This window comes from Eschrichtius robustus, chromosome 4, assembly GCF_028021215.1.
Source record: "Eschrichtius robustus isolate mEscRob2 chromosome 4, mEscRob2.pri, whole genome shotgun sequence".
Classification (NCBI taxonomy): domain Eukaryota; kingdom Metazoa; phylum Chordata; class Mammalia; order Artiodactyla; family Eschrichtiidae; genus Eschrichtius; species Eschrichtius robustus.
Window position 1 is genome coordinate 49,144,586 of NC_090827.1, and position 22,469 is coordinate 49,167,054.

Genomic DNA, 22,469 nt, shown 5'->3' on the forward strand with positions numbered 1-22,469 from the left:
CAGTTCAATTCTTGGATTTGGAACGCATCCTTTAGTGCCCAAATCTCCGGCCAACCTAGGACGCGAGCGCAGGTTGCGGGCTCCCCAGGCACTGCAGCCTTCCCAGAGGCAGCGGCGGCTGGAGGCTGGTCTTCAGGGAGTAAAACGTCCCCCTCCTCCTCGGCCATTCCGGATCTAGGTGTCGGGCATCTGCCAATAGTAAGCGAGAGGCGAGGCCAGTCCATCCTGTCCCCTCTGCCAATCGGGAGCGAGGGGGCGGGTCCGGGAAGGCCTCTGGCAGTGGAGCCCTGGAGCGAGGAAGAGGGGTCCGTCCTCTGCGCCTCGGCTAATTGAAAGCGAGGGGCGGGTCCCGGGGCGGGTCCCGGAAGGCGGTGCCAGGCGCAGGTGCGAAGGCTGGCCGGTAGGGCTGCGGCCTCCGCCGGCGGGCAGTATGGAGGACGTGAGTGCGCGGATGCTGCTGGCAGCCTTGGCTGGAGGGGGGCCTCCTGCGCGGGGCTGCCCGGGCGCGGGGTTGTGGGAGGTGGCACCGGGGCGGTGTCGGGGTCCACGCTGGCCCCGGGCTTATTTTCCGGCGGAAGGCCGGGCGGGCGGCAGCCCCATGCGGACGCGTGTCGGGTCCCGGAACTGGGGCGGCCCTAGGTGCGCGCGTGGCCTCGGGAGCGGGGCCGCTCGGACGCCCGGGCGCAGGGGCGAGTCCTCCTCCTCTTGGGTCCCGGCCTTGGCCCTGAGAGCTGTGAGTTGGAGCGGCTGCGGCGTCCCGCGGGCAGACCTGTCGTTATCATCACCCGAAAACCCACATTGGAGAAAAACAATGTGATGTTTTGAATCGGGGCATGGTAGGAGTGAAGGGATTTTTAAATTTCTTTACTTTTTTGGATCCAAACCAGATAACTAAAAAAACAGTGCATTAGTTACAGTGTATATAGTGTACAGAGTGAAGAGTAATTGCAAAAATCTTTGCTTAAATGTATTAAAACATTTTTAGGAAAAGCATGTATTTGTGCCCAGAATTAACTGGGTTGCTCATTGGCACCAAATTCTTGCAGTTGAAAAATGCAAAGTTGACAGTTATATTAAAGCACTGATTTGAGTTAATAGATTAATAGGAATATTACTGTGATCCTGCCACTGAATGAGGTGCATCAGGCAAGACACATGAAACACAGTTCCAGCCCTACACAAGACCTTAGATTCTTGTGCAAATAGTGACTATAGTTCAGTTATCTTGACTAAATAAAGACCGAACAATTTCTAATGATAAGACTAAAAAATTCTATCTTTTTTTCAGTTGAGAACATGGAAAGCTAACTGTAACACCTGGAAGTAGATTTGAGACTCATATATATTTAAAGAAAAACTGATTGTTTCTAAATTTTTTAAGGGTGAGATTCATGAACTGACAATGTGTGGAGAAAATGAGTAAGAGGAAAATTAGAGACTCATCAAAATGTGTGCAGTAAATGCTTCTTGGTTGGTGCTAAGCTGGCCCAGGGTTCTTGGGTCTGTAGCTTTTAGCGTTGGGATTAGTACAACCCTAGAAATTTGTTTCACCAAACAGTTGGAGAGTAATGTTTCACCAATAGCTACATAGCTTTAGATCTGAGCAAGTCGCCTGCTTTTGGTATTTTGTGGATATGGTCTCTACCACTCAGTAGAAAGCTAAAAACTGTGTGCCATGTCTTAGGCCCAGACACCTAAATTGAGTTAAAAGAGACAAAGGCTTTTTAGTTAATGGTTCTTTGTTTGCAAGTGGGTGAACCAATTGTGGCTACTTTAAGGAAGAAAGGGATTTATGTGAAAGGATATAGGGTAGATGAACACCTAGGCCTCTGAAAGGATCCAAACAAGGGCAGCTCAAGGGATCCAGAGACACAGGAGTCCTTTCAGAATCTGTCCTGGGATGGATCGCCTCAACTATGGACTCCGTTTGCTTTGCTGCTCTGAGAGAGAGTTGGATTGGCCCAGCCCTTTTTGGTTTCATGACCACCCCAGGCCAGAGGAGGGTGAAGAGCATCAAAGGATGTTCCCCTTGAGACTTAATGCAGAGGTAGACATTGGGTCCCCAAAGGAAGTAGCTATTGTCACAAAAGAAGAGGGAGGAGATGGTATGGAAAAAACAACAGCTATCTTCACTTGCAGATGGTGAGTTCCAGAGGGTGCTGTTTGTATGGTTTTCCCACATTTCCTATAGGCTCCAAAGGACAGTGTATTTGATGTAGTCACCAAATACATTGTATTTCATGAACATTGAATAAGTGACATAGAAACCATGTTGTCCCCAGCCCCTTCAGTGTAGTCAGGGAAAACAAAAGGCATACACATAAAGGAAACAATACAAGGCAGCATAAGAAATATTCCAAATTAATATTATGGGCAGTACTTTTTTAGGAGTTTTAAAGTAGAAAGAAAACATTTGGCAGGACAAGTTTTATAGAGAATATAAGTTTTGGTTGGACCTTGAAGGATGAGTTGTATTCTGAAAAAGATAAGAGAAGATATTTGTGGGGCATTCCAGAAAGCTCATGCAGGCTAGAGGAGAAGGTGCATGAAAGGGAACGAGTGGGAGATAAAGCAGACTATTGTCTTACAGTCAGGGTTTCAATGCTACCTTTTAAAAAGTTCCCAGATCCCAACTGTTCAAGAAGTTGGGCCGTCTTTCATTCACTCAGCACACATTGAGTACCTGCTGTGTATCAGGTACTAAAGGTACAAAGAACATAGTATAATGTAGAGTCCTGCCCTTGTGAAGCACACCTTATTCAAACCACTTTGATACCTTGTCCTTCCGTCTACCTGAAAGAACCAAAAACCTGTATATAATATACGAAAAAACAGGCACGGCCGCCCCCGGAAGTGGACTTCACCTCCCCAGAAGCGGTTTCACGGGGAAGGTTATCAGGAAGGCTATGAAGAAGGAAGTAGTTTGGGTATGATTGAAGGAAGACAGTATGGCACGTTACATGGAGCTAGAATCGGATCTGAGATCGGGTGGTACCAGGGTTTTGCTTTTGCTTGGAGATGTCTCCTGCACCGCTACGCCACTGAGAAAGACAGCAAAAAGATGAAGGTCTTAGAATTGTTGATTGGAATGATTCAGAAATTCTCTTATGATGACCCTGCTTATGATAAACTTCACGAAGACTTAGAGAGAATTAGAGGGAAATTTAAGCAGCTTTGTTCATTACTAAACGTCCAGCCACTTTAAAATTAGTGCAGAAGATTCCGGACTTTCATTTTGAGGATGACAGACGCACAAAGACAAAACATCAGGGAACAGATGTTCGTATGTCAAGTGTTTAAAAATGTGATTAAAGGCAAAACAATGATGGGGGATTCATTGTTTTGCAGGGAGGGTTCCAGCTTGGCCGGTGAAAGGGCTTCCTTCCCCCGAGGTCTGCCGGGTAGCCTCGGTGCCGCCCCCCACAGGGCCCCTCCACACAGGCCCATCCTTTGTTGGGCCCTTTCTGCTCTGCAGCGTGAACGTGGCCCTGGCAGAGCCCTCACCAGTCTGCTCTTCTCTGGTCCAGGGTCCAGGCCCCTGGCTCACGGGTTCTCGTCACCTGGCAGGCCTGGCTGGATCTAGACTCGGGTTGGCTCTGGATAGGATAAACCTCCCCTTTACCCCCCGGGCTTTGGTCAGTGCTCAGAGGGACAGTTTTTTTTAAAAATGAGAGCCACAGGGTTGACACGAAGCAGGTTAATGGGAAGGAGTGATGGGAACTGTGACATTTATTGACCCTTGAGATGTGCCAGTGCTGTGACCTTCTCACGTTTTATTTAGTCCCTTCAAGAGCCCATGAGGTAGGCGTTACTCCCATTTTATAGACGAGGAAACTGAGGCCCAAGAGACTGCCTGGTCCAAGGGCAGTGGGCGGCAGAGCTGGGACTCCAGCCCTGTCTCCTGGTGCCCACTCTGGAATACATGGTCGCACCCACAGTCTCGGGGTCCCTGCCTGCATGTCACCACTATGCCCCGTGGAGCCCTGGGGCATCTCATGTGGCCATGGACGTGGGTGTCTGGCTGAGAGGAGGAGAGGCCAGCCCTGTCCCCAGGGAGCTGGGACGTGCTCTTCCTGTGTCCCCGGGTGGGTGGGGCTCTGCAGCATCAAAAATGGTCAAGGGGAGGAGACTTTAAGGCCACCGTTCTATGTGCAGAAACTTTGGAGCCTTACTGCAGCCTTCCTTCTAGTGTGAGTTCTTCTGTCTTCTGCCCGGACTTAAAAGGCATCATCTGTACGCGGTGCACGGCCTCAGGTGTGCCTTTGTCACAGACACCAGCAGCGCTTATCTCTGGCTGGTGGGATGGAGGGGCTTTTGTTGTCGTTTTCCTGGGTGGATTTTTGTGCTTCCTAAGCTGTCTGTTTGGATAATGTATTATTTTTATAATTGGAGAAAAAAATAAAGAGTATATTTTAAAGCAAAAAAACCCCCAAAAAACGAAACAAAACAAAACAAAAAATATATGAAAAAACACTTGTTGAGATCATAGACATCAGGCGATGAAGGACAGTGAACTTGGAGAGATGGGAAGCAAATGACATGAGCCATATGATCGCCCCAGCTCACTGCCTTGAGAGAGTTTTCGGGGTGGGCAGAGGAAGGGGGACCAAGTGGGGCTTCAGTAGACCCCGAGTTGAGGAGATGGAGCTGAATCTGGGGATACCGAAGCAGCTGGAGTTCACAAGACAGAGAACCCAGAAAGGAGAGCACGGCGCAGAGGGAGAGCTCGGAAGAGGTGCGGAGTCCCCTCAGGTATTCAGCTGAGTCCTGTTCTTCGTGCCTCTGAGGAAACTCCCTGAGGACTGGGGGAAAAAACCACTCAGAAAGACTAGAGGGAGCAGTGCTGTCATGCAGGGCCAGGAATAGTGCCTGTTCTTCCAGCCACACTGGAAACCTCATAATCACAGGGTATTAGGTTTTCAGAAAGGTCTTGCCTCACTTGTGGGGAATAACTAGCACTAGACCAAACATGGTATGATCCCACCTAAGAAAGCACCTTAAAAGAAAGACCAAAAAGATCAAACTGTTTCAAGTGACTTAACTGAATCCCAGAACAAAGCTCAATAATATAGGAATATAAAAATGTCCAGCACCCAAAGAGGTAAATTTTGCAATGTCTGGCATCCAGACAAGAATTACCAGGCATTGCTAATTATGTGATTTAGTGAAGGTGTTAGGTAATGCTATGGTGGTAATCATTTTGCAATATATAAGTGTATCAAATCAACTCATGGTATGCAAACTTACACAATGTGACATGTTAATTATATCTCAATAAAGTGGAAAAAATGATCAAGCATGCAAAGAGGCAGGGAAATATGACATAATGGGTCAATTAAAACTGATTCAAAAATGACATGCTAGAAATAGCAAACAAGGACATTTAAAAAAATTATTATAACTGTTTTCTATATGTTCCAAAGGTTAAAAAGACACATGGGAGCTATAAAATAAACCCACTCAAACTTGCAGAAATAAAAACTACAATGTCAGATGAAAAAGGCAGTTGGAACAGCATTGAGGCATCAGAGAAGGCAGCATTTTTGCTAAGACAGACACTTGACAGGTGGGGAGGGATGAATGGGCACAGAGGCTGGAAGGATGGCCTGGAGAGGTTCATGGACATTAGTTAAGGGAAGAGCCGTAAAGGTGGGACAGCTGGTAACTGAGAAAGCTAGAAGCAGAGGAGTCTGGAAGAGAATAGAAATCATCAGAATTGCTCCATGAGTTATGGCAAACTAAACAGGAAGCTATCTAAGCATTGAATAAAAAAAATTGCAGCAGCATTGAATGCCTGGGTGTGGAAATCGAGAAGCCCATTCCAGATCTGGTCATTTCCCAGATCACTGTGTTATCTTTATAATCCTGGTGCACAGCAGCCTGCCCTTACACCATTGGTCCCGCTCTCTACCCCTTCCAAAGTGAAGAGCCCATATCCTCTATCTCCAAATCCAATTCTCAGACTTCACCTTTTCCCACTAAATTTTCATTTCCCTCTTGTTCTAGTGCAATTATCTAACCTAAATTTTTTGCATCATTTGTGCTATTCATTTGCTAATTTATTATGTACTGCCCCATAATATGCCACACACTATATTCTCTTGTGCATTCTTATATTGTTCAGTCCTGCATGCCTTTATCCTAACCTCCCTGATGAAAATATAATCTCCTTTTGAATAGAGACTGTGTCTTATATTCTTTTATCTCAGGAACAGTGCCTTATATGTAACAGTTTTCAGTAAGGCTCTGAGACTGAGAGATTGTTTTATGCACCAGATACCTAAGATGCTGTTCCTGTCAAGACCCTAACTTTAAACATGACTAACAAGATTTTGAGGTTGCAGCTCAGCCTTTGCTGGCTACTTCAGTGACATTGCAGCTAGTTGTTTTCATTGAGAATCTGGTATCTACAAACTGAAATCTCCTGGAGGGTCTATCAGGGTGATCTGTATCTATTAACACTCTAACATATTTCTCTCATGATTGAAAGTTTAAGACCTCTTAGTAAAGCCTCAACCAGCTTTCCAGAATTTTATGGAACACCAAGATATAGCTTAAGAATTGCAACCATATGTAATTATTTTTATCAATAATATAAATAATGTTGGGGACTACCCTGGTGGTCCAGTGGTTGAAGCTGCGCTTCCCACTGCAGAGGTCACGGGTTTGATCCCTGGTAAGGGAACTGCGATCCCACATGCTGCACAGCACAGCCAAAAATGTAAATATATATATATATATATATATATATATATATATGTGTGTGTGTGTATATATATATAATGTTAAATAAATCAATATCTAAGTTTTGAGGGCTTGAAGAAAATTATTTGAGATTAATGAGATTAATAATTGATAGTTAATGAGATTATTTATACATAATCTCATGTCTTACCTCATTTGGAGATAAAGAATTAAGATTTCTTCTACTTGTTTTAATAATTGTTTTTACCAGTTTGTTTACAGTAGTCATCAAGAAGTTTATGGTATTTTTTCACAATTGGCTTTAGGTAGGGAGTGTGTTTTCTTGTCTATAATTTGTGTAATGAATTTTAAATCTTTATAGTTTAGTAGATTTGTCTTGGAAACATAATCCAGAGAGTGGTGATTATAGCTTGCTTCCTTTTTTCTGCACCTCAGGGTTCCTTGGATCTCATCCAAAGTATTGAAGATGACCCCCTTCTGGACACCCAGCATCTCCCACATCACTCATTACACGCTCATTTTAGGCCCAGATTCCACCCTCTTCCTACAGTCATCATTGCAAATCTTCTCTTGTTGATACATGTAAGTTAACTGGGAGAAAGTGATCCATCCAAAGGCGATGTTTTTCAAAAATTTATAACCTCTTCAGAGGGCAGTTTGGCTGTATCTATTAACATTTAAAGTGTGCATACTTTTTTACTCATATCTCTACTTCAAATAATTTATTGTAGACATATTTGCACACATGTAAGGATGCAAATATCGTTTATGATAGCAATGTTGTCTGTGATATGAAGAAACTACAAACTGCCACCATCCAGAAGATGCTTTGTATGTCCTGTCCATATGAAGGAATGCTTATACAATATTAAAAGAGAAACTTAGAAGAGAAACTTGGGGTGGATGTGTATATATTTAGATTACCCTTCACGGTTCATTGTTGAATGGAAAAAAATGAGGTTTACAATGGTGTGTGTAGAATGTTCCTATTTGTACATTTTAAAAGGGTGTTGAGAGAAATGTTGTGTATATGGGTGATATTGTGACTTATAAGAAATATATTTGGTCATTCAGATGATCAAAATATAGTTCTCATATGTCTTTGGTCTTCATCCATGGTTTCTGGCTCACAGCTCCCAAAACCCTTGGAATTTTCTGAGTGATAAGAGCAATGGGAGCATCTTTTGTTATAATTTTTGGTCTTTTGTCCTCAGTCCCTAAAATCGCTTCAAAGTCATAAAGGTGAAATGGATGTCTTGATATTCATAACAACCCCTTTCCACCACTGCTGGATTTATGTTGGTGAGATGACTTTGGAAAGCACCTAAAGATGGGGGCTGTTGCCAGGGGAACCAAGCAGGAACAAAGGGTTGGAACTTTCAGTCCCACACCCTGGCCTCTGGGGATGGGAAAGGGGCTAGAGGTTAAATCATCCACCGATGGCCAATGATTTAATCAACCAGGCCTATGTAATGAAGCCTCCATAAAGACCCAAAAGGAGGGGGTTCAGAGAGCTTCCAGGTTGGTGAGCTAGAACACTTGTTTGAACCACCTGCCAGGCCCCCTAACTCCACCAGGACAGAAGCTCCTTTGTTTGGGAACTGGCAGGAAGTATGTCTTCATTGGGCTATTGATTTGTATCTTTTAATATCCTTTGTAATAAATTGGTAATGTGGTGAGTAAACAGGTTTCCTGAGTTCTGTGAGCCGGTCTGGCAAACTAATTGAACCCAAGAAGGAGTTGATGGGAACCTCTGATTTATAGCCTGCCAGTCAGAAGTGCAGGTAACAACCTGGATTTGTAAGTGGTGTCTAAAGTCCAAGGAGGGGGTTGTGGGAACCTCTGATTTGTAGCCAGTGGGTAAGAAACACTGGTAACAACCTGGACTTGCAGTTAGCATCTGAAGTGAGGGCAGTCTTGTGGGACTGAGCCTTTAACCCATGGGATCTGATGCTCTCTCCAGGTAGTGTCAGAATTGAATTGAGCTGTCTTCATCAAGACACCCATTTCACCAGTTGAGCTCCCAGTTGGTGTCAGAGATTTGCCGCCCCACTCCGCCATCCCCTCCCCCCGCCCACACACTGGAATTGGTACTGGAAACTTTTAACGTTTATTCCTGTATTCTGTGATAGAATATTTCCAGAAGCATTCACAAGACCCTTTTAATGCTAGTTGTACTGAGCGCCTCAGTGGAAGGGACACCTAATATATTTTAATGTTTACTTTTTGTACTATTTGAATCTTTTTTTTTTTTTTACCATGTATTACTTTTTCAGTTATAAAAACAAAAAAAGATACAGATAAACCTATATATGTTGACATGGAAATTTATCTATTTATTTACACCTAGGAAATAGTGTTAAGCAGAGAAATCAGTGTACTGTTGCCCCATGTTTTATATGATAAAATTACAAATGTCAAAAAAAAAAAAATTACAAATGTCTGGGGATTTTTAAAAATGTGTGTTGCAACCACTAGATAAATAAATCCTGGAGATCTAATGCATAGCATAGTGATTATAGTCAACACTAATATAAATTTCAAAGTTGCTAGGAGACTAGATATCTTAATTGCTCTCACCACAAAAAAGAAATGGTAATTATGTGACATGATACAGGTGTCGGCTAAAGCTACGGTGGCCATCATTTTGCAATATACGACTGTTTCAAATCAACACATTGCACACCTTAAACTTATACAGTGTTATGTCAATTATATCCCTCAATAAAAATAAATAAAGTTCAACGTCATAAAAACAAAACAAGACACATGTATGAATGGTCTTATAGGCTTACTGGGGGCTCTGCTCCAAGTCTGTTAATTATTTCCTCATTTTGGTTACTACAGTCTCAAACACCTAGGGGCTGTAGTTGTTCTTTGCTGCAATGTGAAAGATCAAAAGAAGGCAGATTCTCACCACTCCTTGGGTGTTCATGAGGAGGGTGGATGTGGTTGAGGACTGGCCCAGCTGCTGCTCCAGTGAGGTGCACTGCGGAAGACTTGCACTCAGGACTGAGTGCATTGAGGACAGAGGTGCACCCGTTTTCCTCATGTAGATCTAATAAGTGGCCTGATTCTGCCATGGCTTCCTGATCCCCAGATAGCAGCTGAAGCGCTTCTTTCCTTGTGCCTCTTTGTATTAATATAATTTATAAATTATATAATTATAAATTATATAAAGACTATAACACTCTTTATGTATGTACAGTACACACACACACACCACTTAAAAAAAACTTTTTACGTTAAATTGCCTGCCTTCGATACTATGGGATTGATTGCCCTAATTTTAGGACTAAGAAAATCTTATGTTAAAGAACAAGAAAAACTAATGTCTTTATATGCTACTTTGTATAAAATGGATCAGTTGGGTTCAATGTACAGTATATTACAGTAGAGGGAATATGTTGACTTTTCCACTTTTTGCTTTATGAGGATGTGCATCTTGAGCTGCTATAGCAAATATTACTGCTCTTGACAAACCACATAAATTTTAAATAGATTTATTACATGCTAAGATTGGCTGCTATTGGATGCTTGGTGATGGAAGCTAATGACAGCATTTAAAATTTTCTTTGATTTTTTAAAAATTACAGAATAATACTGCCTTATGGTTAACAAGTAAAACATTATCAAAGTATACAAAGATATAATCTTCCCTTTTCTCTGCTTCGCCCCTTCTCCCTGAGTTAATAAATGGGGTCAGTTCACTGTATCTCTTTCAGTGTCTTTTGTTGAGTTCATACAAATGTATACAAAAAGATTACCACGTTATAAAAGGATGTCCCCCATTTCCAAAAAAGAGAAGATTGGATAATACGGTATTTATTACTCAACAGCAGTGTTCCTCAAACTTGAGCATGCACCAGACACCCTGGCAGGCTTATTACACTACAGGCTGCTGGCCACACCCCCAGAGATTTTGATTTGGGGCCTGAGAATTTACATTTCTAACTGGTCTGGAGACCACACTTTGAACTACTACTTTACACCTTACTTTCTTTAATCTTAACATGTCATAGATATCCACCCAAACTAATACATAGAGCTTTAGTTAATTCTTTTTTTTTTTTTTTGGCTGTGTTGGGTCTTTGTTGCTGCACTTGGGCTTTCTCTAGTTGTGACGAGAGCGGGGGATACTCTTCGTTGTGGTGCATGGGCTTCTCATTGCGGTGGCTTCTTTTGTTGTTGAGCACGGGCTCTAGGCATGCAGTCTTCAGTAGTTGTGGCACCAGGGCTCAGTAGTTGTGGCTCGTGGGCTGTAGAGCACAGGCTCAGTAGTTGTGGCACACGGGCTTAGTTGCTCCATAGCGTGTGGGATCTTCCCAGACCAGGGATTGAACCTGTGTCCCCTGCATTGGCAGGAGGATTCTTAACCACTGTGCCACCAGGGAAGTTGCCTAGTTAATTCTTTTATAGCTGAATAACATTCTATTATGTGAGTGGGTATACCTTAATTTATTCAAATATTCTGCTATGGATGCATACATATACTTGGGCAATTTACAGGTTTTTTTCAAATACAGAGAACACTGCAGTAAATATATGTGTCCATATATCCTAGGTACTGTGCTTTTACTTCTGAGTGATAGGGTCCTAAGGTAGGATTTCTGGGTCAAGATATTTCCAAATTATTTTTCAGCAGCACTTCCCAGACCAGTCAGCATTTTATGAGGCTGTCTGTTTGCCCATATGTTGACATCAATCTTTTAAATTTTTGTCAATCTAATTGGATAGTTATTCTTGTTCTCTTAAAACTGAAGCTAGAAATAAACTTTTTTAATTCATGATTTTTATTAGTTAGTTTTGAGGTGCTAAATTAACTTTTTACTCTTTTTAATAAAAGAGAAGTGGGCAGGAAATTGAATTTAACATTAAGTACTCATCTTTGTTAGATGGGATTTGGGGTGATTTTTATTTTCTTATTTGTGATTTTATCTGTTTCCCAAATTTTCTGCAAATTTTTCTCCAGATTATCTGTTTAAAAAGTTTGTAAAAATGGCAAAAAGAAAGTATTTTTAAACTCATAAAAGTAGGATACTGAAAGTCATAGGTATAAGAGTATATGCTGGGGATGGTCATTATTGTTTCTTAAATCCAAATATTGAATATTAATTCTACTGTTTTCCTTTCCACCAGATTGTGTTTGTTATTTTAGCATTTTTAACAGGTGTGCTTTGTTCTTACCCCAATCCAATTGAAGACAAGTGCCCAGGAAACTATACCAACCCATTGAAAGTTCAGACAGTCATAATCCTCGGAAAAGTGATTTTGTGGATTCTGCATTTCCTTCTTGAACGATACATCCAGTATCACCACAGCAAAGTAAGAAACCGAGGCTATAACAAGATCTACCGGTCAACAAGGCATCTTAAAAGCCTTGCGCTAATGATACACTCCACTGGTAAGCCCAGTTGTCTCACTCAGCTATTCGGTGGCTTGCTTGAGTGTAATAAATGACAGCAGAAAGAAAATGTTAAGTTTGATTTTATAATCAAATACATGCTCTCATTTTTTTAAAATTTATTTATTTATTTATTTATTTATTTGGGGCTGTGTTGGGTCTTCGTTGCTGCGCGCAGGTTTTCTCTAGTTGCGGCGAGCGGGAGCCACTCTTCGTTGCGGTGCGTGGGCTTCTCATTGCGGTGGCTTCTCTTGTTGCGGAGCACGGGCTCTAGGCACACGGGCTTCAGTAGTTGTGGCACACGGGCTCAGTAGTTGTGGCTCACGGGCTCTAGAGCACAGGCTCAGTAGTTGTGGCACACGGGCGTAGTTGCTCCGCGGCATGTGGGATCTTCCCGGACCAGGGCTCGAACCCGTGTCCCCTGCATTGGCAGGCGGATTCTTAACCGCTGCGCCACCAGGGAAGCCCCATGCTCTCATTTTTGTGAGAGTGATGTGGCCACTAAAATTAGGATCACCTTAATGTCTTGAAGTTTTTCTTATATTTCCCTTTGAAATCTGTATTTGTTATGTAGGGGAGGAAAAATATTCCCTCTACCCTTCTAGGTTCTTGGCTGAGATTCCACCAATAAAAGACAGGTTAACAGGAGAAAAACGAATAGAAGTTTAATAACACTATACCTCCTGTATACATGGGAGAGACCCAGGAAAACTGAGTAACTCCACAGTGGCCTAAGCCACCCTCTTAAATAATATCTCCAGCTAAAGACCAAAGAAGATGGGGAGGGTTGGGGAAGGGGCGATAGTTCTGGGAGGTGACCAGGAGAAGCACAGTAAACAAGGGTAAGTTTGTTATGCTTGCCTTCTGCATTGATTAGAGTTTCTAGAGATTTAGAGTCATCCTGGTACAGAGAGGGATATAACCTTACAAATGGAGATTTCCCTTGTAATTGTAAATGTCTCTTGTAAAAGGTAACTCCTACCTGGTTTTCAGAGCTTCATCTGTGTCTGCCGTTTCTTAAAAATAATCAGCTTAAAATAATCCTTAAGACAAAGGAGGCATATTTTGGGGTAGCATTTTCTGTCCCCTTCATTATGAGCAAGGTACCCCTGTGTGAAATGTGGACTTTTTCCCCCTTTTGATACTAACAGACTTATTCATCTCAAGGAGATATACAGCTGATGCTAGTTGATACTTGTAGGATAAGAGGGTATTGTTATATTTTAAATGAAGCTCGGTGCTTTTCTTGCAGTAAGAGAAAGACTGTTATATAATAAGATGTATTATTACTAAAACAGAAAACCTGGAAAACAATTTTGAAGGCAAGGTCAGAAAGTCCATCCAGGATGCAGACAATTTAAAGGCTTAATGGAATTAAACTGAACTTCTTTAGGTATTTTTGCCTAATTGTCAAGGTTTCTACCTTTTCTAAAAAGCCCTCTTTTTCAGTTTGAGTCCAGAATAAATGTTTGAACATTTTGAAACCAAATTAGAAATTAATTTTTCCCCAGAAAAACAGCTCTACAGAATTTAATGTTTTTCCTGTGTTCTGGTAGTGCATTTTCTTAAAGGGCAGGCTGTGAGTTCATCTGCTCAGCGAGGTTGTCAATGGGAGCGGGAGGGCCCAGCGGTTGCAGTGAAACAAGCATTGTATTGGAATGGCTGGTCTTGAAGCATCTCCAAGGGGCGGCCTTTACTGCCCGCAGAGGAAGAGTGCGGTTTCTACATTCTACTGCTGATTGCAGTACTTGTTTATGGCCAGAAGATGTCCCTATAATCTTTGCGCCTCTGACAAAGAGAAAAGCAGAAACCTATTTGTATACTGACCAAAATAATGTTCAGTTTCTCCACTGATGGTCTGGAGATAGTATTTTTGAGGCCCACCAAGAGATTGTCTAATCTTTGCCTTTCCTCTGACTTTCAAGTTATTGCTACACATGTGACTCTTAATCACAATCTGTTTCTAAACAATTGGACCCTCAGTTTAATCACAGACGGCATCACTTTTAAGTTACTCATATAAGGACCCAGAAAATCCAGGAGAATTGGGGAAGGTGTTTACTTTGTTTCTATTTTCTTTAAATATTTTTTTGTCTTATTTGAAGAAAAAGAAGGTAAATCTATGAGGATATAGAACTTCCAGCTAATCCGAAGGGTGTAACCATTCTTTTTTTTTTTGCCTGTTGATAGTATTGCTGGGTATGGTTAGCTTCATCCTGATGCTTGTTATTCTCTGCAGAGAGAAAAATAAATTGATTTTACTTTATTTTGTGGAGATGGGAGAAGGGGCTTTGCTTTCCTTCCAAGTAAGTTGAAAATGTTTATCTGATTTATCTGTTCTCCTTCCTTAGATCGAAATACATCCTGAACTCTATCAAATGTTATTAGCTGCATAGCAAGTTGCATATTTAGTTGTTCTTTTCACTGAAGCGAAAACTTGACCCTTGGAGACATAGTGCTGGGCAGGGTGCTCTCATGATGTCCACAGTGCTTATCATTCAGGGGAATGTCTTACTTCTGCAGTCTCTTCTGCCAGCCTGCAAGTTCACCCTGTGACCTGCCACACTGCTGACACAGGCCTTGCTGAGGGCATCAGAAATCCTCTGGAAACTGTGTGTTCACTTTCCCTGCAGAGGTTTTTCCCTAGTTTTTTCCTCTCCCTAAAGCTGTAAAGTTGTATATGTCTTGTACACAAAACTAATTCATAAATTGAGCTATTGGTCAACATGCTAAGGCACTGTGACATTTGTGAGTGTAAGGGAACGGCTTAGGGATTTGTGCTGGACCATTGCTTTGTGTAGAGGGACTTCTGATAGGTTATTTAAACAGGGTTCTTTGGCTCACAGTCACCCCTTTGTACCAAGAAGCAGAAGGTAAATCAAATGAGCATCTCCCCAGCCTTGATCAGACTTGGATAGATATGTTAGTTTTAGGAAATTCTAAGATAAAACACTACAGGAATGACTTCTGCCCCTAAACTTTTCTTTGACAGTCTTCAGACTGTAAGTGCAGAATGAGGTTAAAATGGTCTTCAAAAATAAATAATGGATATGCTGAGCAGGGGAGAAACAGCTCATATTTATTGTCACCCCATTTTTCAGACGAGGAGTGGAGGTGTTAGGTCATCTGTCCAAGGTCAGCAGCGTGTCCCCGGTTTTTTTCTGGATACTCGCCTCGTCCTTGACTGTGCTGCACGACCAGAAGGGGCCACCGGGTCCTCGTAGAAACTCACTCCTTGAGTTTTAAAAAAGTCCAGATTCTTACGTATTTGTGTCATGGGGCATCATTTGCTCTTAGCCGTGTTGTGTTTGATTTCCATCCTCTACCTTCCTTCGTCGCCGCGTAGCTGGGTGGGTGCCCGCGCCCTTGCGGTACCCCTGCGGGGGCTGCGGCAGTGGCGGCGGCGTGGGATGGGGGACTCCGCCCCGCCCCACCCCGCTCACGCACCCACGCTGCGTCTCCTCCCCGCAGGCAGCACAGCGCTCCTCCTCCTGCTCTGCCTGCAGCACTCCTTCCCCGAGCCCAGCGCGCTGTACCTGGACCTCATTCTGGCCACCCTGGCTGTGGAGTTGGTCTGTTCCCTGACGTGCCTGCTCGTGTACACAGGTGAGAATGACAAGGAGCCTGTTCTTATAGAAAGGCCTTTCACTGCTGGTCGCATCCCCACCTAAAGCCCAGCCCATTACCTTTCTGGCGGGAAACCTTTTCTACGTGGCCGAGACCCTATTGAGACCCCATAGCTCATTGCTGACCACATCCAGACTCCTCTAATTTAAAACCACCAGGAACATACCGGTGAGTCGCATTTCTAAAGTTGTGTCATCCACAAATTCTTATCAACTAGAATGAAGGCTTTTCATTAAAAAAAAAAAAGAAAAAAAGAAAAAAGATCTACAAACTTTTGCGTCCTCAAAGGCAACTGAGATGTAAGTCTGGCTTTAAATTAAAATATAGCTAAATATAGGACTTCCCTGGCTGTCCAGTGGTTAAGACTCTGCACTTCCACTGAAGGGGGCATGGGTTCAGTCCCTGGGAGGGGTAAGATCCCACAGGCTGTGCGGCAAAATAAAAGTAAAATAAAATAAGTAAATAAGTTAATACATGCAAAACTGCATTTAGCCCAAAACTTGATTTTGATAAACCATTTAAGAACCCACTTCTTTCTAAATTTAGAACTGTCTGAGGATTGTTCTGTCTGGCTGTCTCTCAGAACTCTCAGTGGTAAGATTAAATAAGCTTCAAACATGTTAACATGAAAAATAGATGGAAGGATACTTGAAGAGAAAAAAATCCAAGCCTGAAAGAAACAAGATTCATTCCTGCTGCAGTACTGACATGCACTAAAATCTGTAATAGCAGCTAATTTGGTGGCATTGAGCAACAGTTGTTTTGTGACAATAAAATACCTTATCTGTCCATTTTGAAAGAGATTATTTCTTCAGTTATGAAGGAAAAGTCACATGGGCCAAAGCTTGTGTTTCATTTTACTGTTTTGTGCCTCTTCTTAACGCTTCTTGGACAAATGTTGACTTTGTTCAGTGTATCACAAAAAATTTAAGGTTGATTCCCTGATACATGCATTTTTTTTGCTTCTCTATATTAAAAAGACTTAAAAGATGCCTAGTTTTGGTAATGCTGATAGTAACTCTTCATGACGTGATTCTTTGATATACTAATTCTAATCTAAATTTGACTAATTTGTCTGCAGTAAAGTGGTTAATCTCTAGAAGTCAAGATGGACTCTTCTCATTGGGCACCTGACTGTCTCTGTAGGAAAAAACTAGGAAAATAAAACTTAAAAGATTTGCGGTGATTTGATTAGCTTTCCATTTGTTTAAAAATAAACAAGGATTCAAAAAAATGCCACTCAGTTATCAGCCTTCCAGTAGCCCTGATGATCGGGCTTCAGCTCAGGAGGAAAGGACTGTAAGGGGCAGCAGGCCCATGTCCAGTGTCCTGCGGTTTAGTGAGAGCTTTCCTTGGCTTATTGTGGTGGAAAGGAAGAGTGGAAGATTCTCATTCCATGTAGATTGCACTGGTGTTATTGCCTGGCCTGTGATCTGATATATGCTGACTGCATGCAATTTAATTTATTTTAAAAACCACAAACACCAGAAACTATCACAACATTGTAAATCAACTGTACTTCAATTAAAAAAAAAAAAAAGGAACACCTTCAGGAGAAAAAAACCCCACAAAGATGAGTCTGAAAGATGGACATTTTTATATTGTTGAGCTATTGTCTTTTATTTCTGCCTCTTAACTTTTACTTTAATATTCTGTAACTGTTATTTCCTTTTCCCCAGTTCAAGAAACTTTAACTTGTTCCAAGTTTCTTCATTTATCTTGGAGTTATTATGTGGAAGACACCATTATAAGGAGATGCCATATGAACGTAACTCCAATTTAGAGGCAAGCCTCATGGGACAGTCGAGTCTCAGCCTTCATCTCCTGAGTGGCACTGGACACAGTGGCTCACTCCCTCCTTGAGATGCGTTCTTTACTTGTCCTGGAGAGCTGGCTTCCTGGCATCCCGCCTGGCCCCCTGATGGCCCCATCTTCTCTTTTGTTGAGCTCTCCCGGGCTGCATGGTGGAGCCCAGCGCTCAGTCCCCGTCTGCCCTTGGGTGGGCGCGCTGTTCTCGTGCCATCAGAAGCCGAGGGGCTATTCATATCTTTTTTTTTTTTTGAAGTATAGTTGATTTACAGTGTTGTACTAGTTTCAGGTGTACAGAAAAATGATTCAGATACATATATTCTTTTTCAGATTCTTGTCCATTATAAGTTATTACAAGATATTGAATATAGTTCCCTGTGCTATACAGTAGGTCCTTGTTGTTTATCTATTTTACATACGGTAGTGTGTATCTGTTAATCCCAAACTCCTAATTTATCCCTCCCTGCACACCCCATTTCCCCTTTGGAAACCATAGTTTGTTTTCTGTGTCTGTGAGTTTATTTCTGTTTTGTAAATAAGTTCATTTGTATCATATTTTAGATTTCACATATAAATGATGTCATATGATATTTGTCTTGCTCTGTCTGACTTATTTCACATAGTATGATAATCTCTAGGTCCATCCCTGTTGCTGCAAATGGCATTATTTCATTCTCTTTCATGGCTGAGTAATATTCCATTGTATATATGTGTCACGTCTTCTTTATCCATTCATCTGTCAATGGACATTTAGGTTGCTTCCATGTCTTGGCTATTGTAAAAAGTGCTGCAATGAACATTGAGGTGCATGTATCCTTTTTTTTTTAAACAGATTTATTTATTTTTATTTATTTATTTTTGGCTGCGTTGGGTCTTTGTTGCTGCGTGCGGGCTTTCTCTAGTTGTGGCGAGCGGGGGCTGTTCTTCATTGCATTGTGAGGGCTTCTTATTGCAGTGACTTCTCTTGTTGCAGAGCACAGGCTCTAGGTGCACAGGCTTCAGTAGTTGTGGCACACGGGCTCTAGAGCACAGGCTCAGTAGTTATGACGCATGGGCTTAGTTGCTCCGCTGCATGTGGGATCTTCCCAGACCAGAGCTGGAACCCATGTCCCCTGCATTGGCAGGCAGATTCTTAACCACTGTGCCACCAGGAAAGTCCCCTGCATGTATCCTTTTGAACCATGTTTTTCCTCTGGATATATGCCCAGGAGTGGGATTGCTGGATCATATGGTAAATCTGCTTTTAGTTTTTTAACAAACCTCCATACTGTTCTCCATAATGGCTGTACCAATTTACATTCCCACCAACAGTGCAGGAGGGTTCCCTTTCCTCCACACCCCCTCCAGCATTTATTATTTGTAGACTTTTTATTTTATTTTATTTTATTTGTATTTGTATTTGTAGACTTTTTTTTTTTTTTGTAGACTTTTGATGATGGCCATTCTGGCTGGTGTGAGGTGATACCTCATTGTAGTTTTGATTTGCATTTCTCTAATTAGCCATGTTGAGCATCTTTTCATTTGTCTGTTGATCATCTTGATGTCTTCTTGGAGAAATGTCTGTGTAGGAGTTTTGCTGAATTTTTTATTGGGTTGTTTGTTTGTTTTTGATACTGAGCTGTATGAGCTGTTTGTATATTTTGGAAATTAATCCCTTGTTGGTCTTGTGGTTTGGAAATATTTTCTCCCATTCTGTAGGTTTTGTTTTTGTGTTGTTTATGGTTTCCTTTGCTGTGCAAAAGCTTTTAAGTTTAATTAGGTCCCATTTGTTTATTTTTGCTTTTATTTCCATTACTGTAGGATATGGATCCAAAAAAACATTGTTGTGATTTATGTCAGAGTGTTCTGCCTATGTTTTCTCTTGGAGTTTTATAGTCTCCAGCCTTACATTTAGGTGTTTAATCCATTTTGAGTTTATTTTTGTATACGGTGTTGGAGAATATTCTAATTTCATTTTTTACATGTAGCTGTCCAGTTTTCCTAGCAACGCTTATTGAATAGATTCTTTTCTCCATTGTATATTTTTGCTTCCTTTGTCGTGGATTAATTGACCATAAGCATGTGGGTTTATTTCTGTGTCCTCTGTTCTGTTTCATTGATCTGTGTGTGTCTGTTTTTGTGTGAGGGGCTTCTCATTTCTAACTCTCTTGGCCACCACCTAAAAGTCAAGGGCTTCTTGTTACATTCCCTCACTTGGTTCTTACGGCATCTCACTGACCACTTCCTTCTGGTCCTTTCTGATGAACCCTCTGCATGTCTCCTAACCTTCTCACATTTCTCTTTAACCTCTTTGTTTAATCTTCTTCAGCCTCATTCTCATCTGAGAGTCACATCAGAATCATCTGTGGGTCCTGGCAGTTCCCTGACAGGTTGAACATATGACTCAGCACATGCACTTCTGGGTCCATGTGTACTTTTACACAGATGTTCCAAATGGCATTATTTATAGCAGCCAGAAGTGGAAACAACCTAAATGGTGTTAGGATAAAGTGATGAGTAGACCAACAAAAGGTGTTCTATCCATACAGAGGATAGTATTCAGCCACAAAAAGGAAGGAATAATGGAATGAAGCACTGACACTTGCAGTATGGATGAACCTTGAAAGCATTATGCTGAGAGAAAAAAAAGCCAGTCGTAAATATTGTATGAGTCTGTGTACTTGGAATGCCCAGAGCAGGCACATCTATAGAGAAGGAGAACACATTAGCGGTTGCCTAGTCCTGGAGTTGGGGGTACCTAGAGAGTGACTGCTCATGGATCCCAGGCTTCTTTTTGGGGTGACAAGATGTTCTAAAATTGATTGTGGAGACGGTTGCACAACTCTTTGAATGTACTGAACCATTGAATTGTACACTTTGAAGGAATTGCATTGTATATGAATTATATCTCAAGGGTTGTTACAAGAAAGGAAAGAATCATATGTGGAGTTTTAAAAAATTGTGCTGGGGCCTAACCCACCTCCCCTCCCCCTTCCCACATGTTGAATACTTGACCCATTTGGAGCTGCACGAACAATTCTTAAGGCCAGTCTCATTGGACAGTCACTGCCATCACTGAGGCCTGGCTCAGCCCTTTCTCTTGACCCCTTGTCACCATCTGTGATGGGAGTGCTCATTCCAGCCGTGTCCCAGGGTTATTACGCAGGTGGGGCAGGGCCCCCGGACAGTGGCTCTTACTCAGACATGCAAATTGTTCGGCTCAGTCTGTAGCCAAACCTGCGAGGTTGGGAACAACAGCCTTGTTGTGTCTGATTATTGCAACTCTCTGCAGCAGACTTCTACCCACGTGCATTAGGCTGCTGGGGCTGCCAGAGCACATACCCAGCCTGGGTGACTAAGACACACAAACTTATTTTCTCTCAGTTGTGGAGGCTGGACCTCTGAGATCAGGGTGTTGCAGGCCTGGCTTCTCCAGAGGCTTCTCCCTTGGTGTGTAGGTGGCCGCCTCTCGCTGTGGCCTCACGTGGCCTTTGCTCTGTGCAGGTGCATTCCTGGTGTCCCTTCATCTCTCAGATCAGCACTGCCCCCATTACTTTGTTCTTACTTTGATTACCTCACCAAAGGTCACGTCTCCAAGGACACTCATGTTGGGGTTAGGGCTTCAGGTTCGTCAGTGGCCTCCAGGTCGCCGAATTCCCTGGCTCTTCCACGTGTCTTCACTTCCGGGCAATGAGCACTGATGGCTCTTTCCTGACTCTTCTCCTGCCTCTGCATCAGCATTTCCATTCCCTTTTAGCACATTTTCCCTATTTGTTTATTCACTTTATGAACCGTTTCTTTTTTTTTTGCATATTACTTGAAAAGAATAGCCAATTACTAATGAAATTTGAATAAATGGAATTAGAAAATTTTTCATGATTGGATAACCTGACAATAATGACTTTATTATTTTAGTGAAAATTCGAAAATTTAATAAAGCCAAGCCACAGCCTGATGTACTTGAAGAAGAAAAAATCTATGCTTACCCCAGCAATATTACATCGGAGACTGGATTCAGGTAAGTGTGGAGTAAAAGATCAGCGAAAGAGATTTAAAAGTTTATTCCATCTGGAAATCTAGAGACCATTCTGATGCTTGGAGTTTAGGACTCTGCATATGTTAAAATATGTTTACAACTATGTTTGATTTGTTTACTTCCTCTCAGCTGTGGTGAAACCAAGTCTAAAGAAAGAATCTCGTTTGGGGATATTGCCTTGGCTTATAAAATCTAAGAAAAAGTAACGGATATAATGTGCTGTACTGAAAACTAGTAGAGATCCATTTGCAAAGAGACTGTTGGTGAACATGTGTAACCCATGAATACCTTGGTTCTGTGCAGGACTCTCTCGAGCCTGGAAGAGATTGTGGAGAAGCAGGGAGACATCATAGTGTACCTGAAGCGACACAATGCCCTGCTCAGCCAACGTCTGCTGACCTTCACGTCCTCTGACCTCAGCTCTCAGCCAAGTGGGATTTGACAGCAATTCCAGAGGAGTCAGAGTAATTTAGACTGACCTGCTACCTGACAAGCTGTCTTAGGGAAATGCAGCTTTGCCAAGTAACATTCTACAATTTCTGTTGGAAACCTGAATTTGGTTCTCACCTGTGTGGCTGTTTAATAAGTAGGACTCGTGGATCATTTGAAGGACACTTTGTAGCGCCTTGCGAACTCAAGGGGAATGTCTGTTTTGCACATTTTGAAATTATTTAACTGCCTGGTTTATGCTAGGATCAAAGGTATAGATTAAACATCTCCTTGACCAACAGTTCTTCCATACTCACTGGGACCTGGTAATAATTTGGCTTTTTATAGAGGAAGTCTGAAATGACAACCTATTTAAAACTGGGCTTGAGTTTTTCCCACTTCTATACTGATGAGAGAAGTCATCATTTCTCATGGTTAGTGTTTTATCCTATGGAGCCTTATGTATTTTATATGCTTGTG

The 22,469-nt window shown here is 42.1% G+C and overlaps 1 protein-coding gene across 2 annotated transcripts; it reads left to right on the forward strand.

The window, feature by feature from the left end:
* Positions 1 to 270: 270 nt before the first annotated feature.
* On the forward strand, positions 271 to 22,371 carry TMEM192 (transmembrane protein 192). Of its 2 annotated transcripts, XM_068542664.1 has the most exons (7): positions 272 to 384; positions 3,349 to 4,747; positions 7,136 to 7,287; positions 11,845 to 12,109; positions 15,581 to 15,715; positions 21,440 to 21,542; positions 21,864 to 22,371. In XM_068542664.1, the coding sequence occupies exons 2-7, from the start codon at positions 4,540 to 4,542 to the stop codon at positions 22,000 to 22,002; spliced, it is 1,002 nt and encodes a 333-aa protein (XP_068398765.1). In that variant the 5' UTR covers positions 272 to 384; positions 3,349 to 4,539; the 3' UTR covers positions 22,003 to 22,371. The 2 variants fall into 2 exon arrangements, with proteins under 2 accessions (XP_068398767.1, XP_068398765.1); XM_068542666.1 differs by lacking the exon at positions 3,349 to 4,747 and having other exon boundaries at positions 271 to 439; positions 7,141 to 7,287.
* Positions 22,372 to 22,469: the final 98 nt, after the last annotated feature.

Bases quoted from the DNA above. Each gene is read 5' to 3' on its own strand.
- TMEM192 (XM_068542664.1), top strand. From the start codon at position 4,540: ATGAGCCATATGATCGCCCCAGCTCACTGCCTTGAGAGAGTTTTCGGG. The intron at 4,748-7,135 runs CTCAGGTATTCA...TTTTTTCTGCAC, and splicing joins CGGAAGAGGTGCGGAGTCCC to CTCAGGGTTCCTTGGATCTC. The intron at 12,110-15,580 runs GTAAGCCCAGTT...TCCTCCCCGCAG, and splicing joins GCTAATGATACACTCCACTG to GCAGCACAGCGCTCCTCCTC.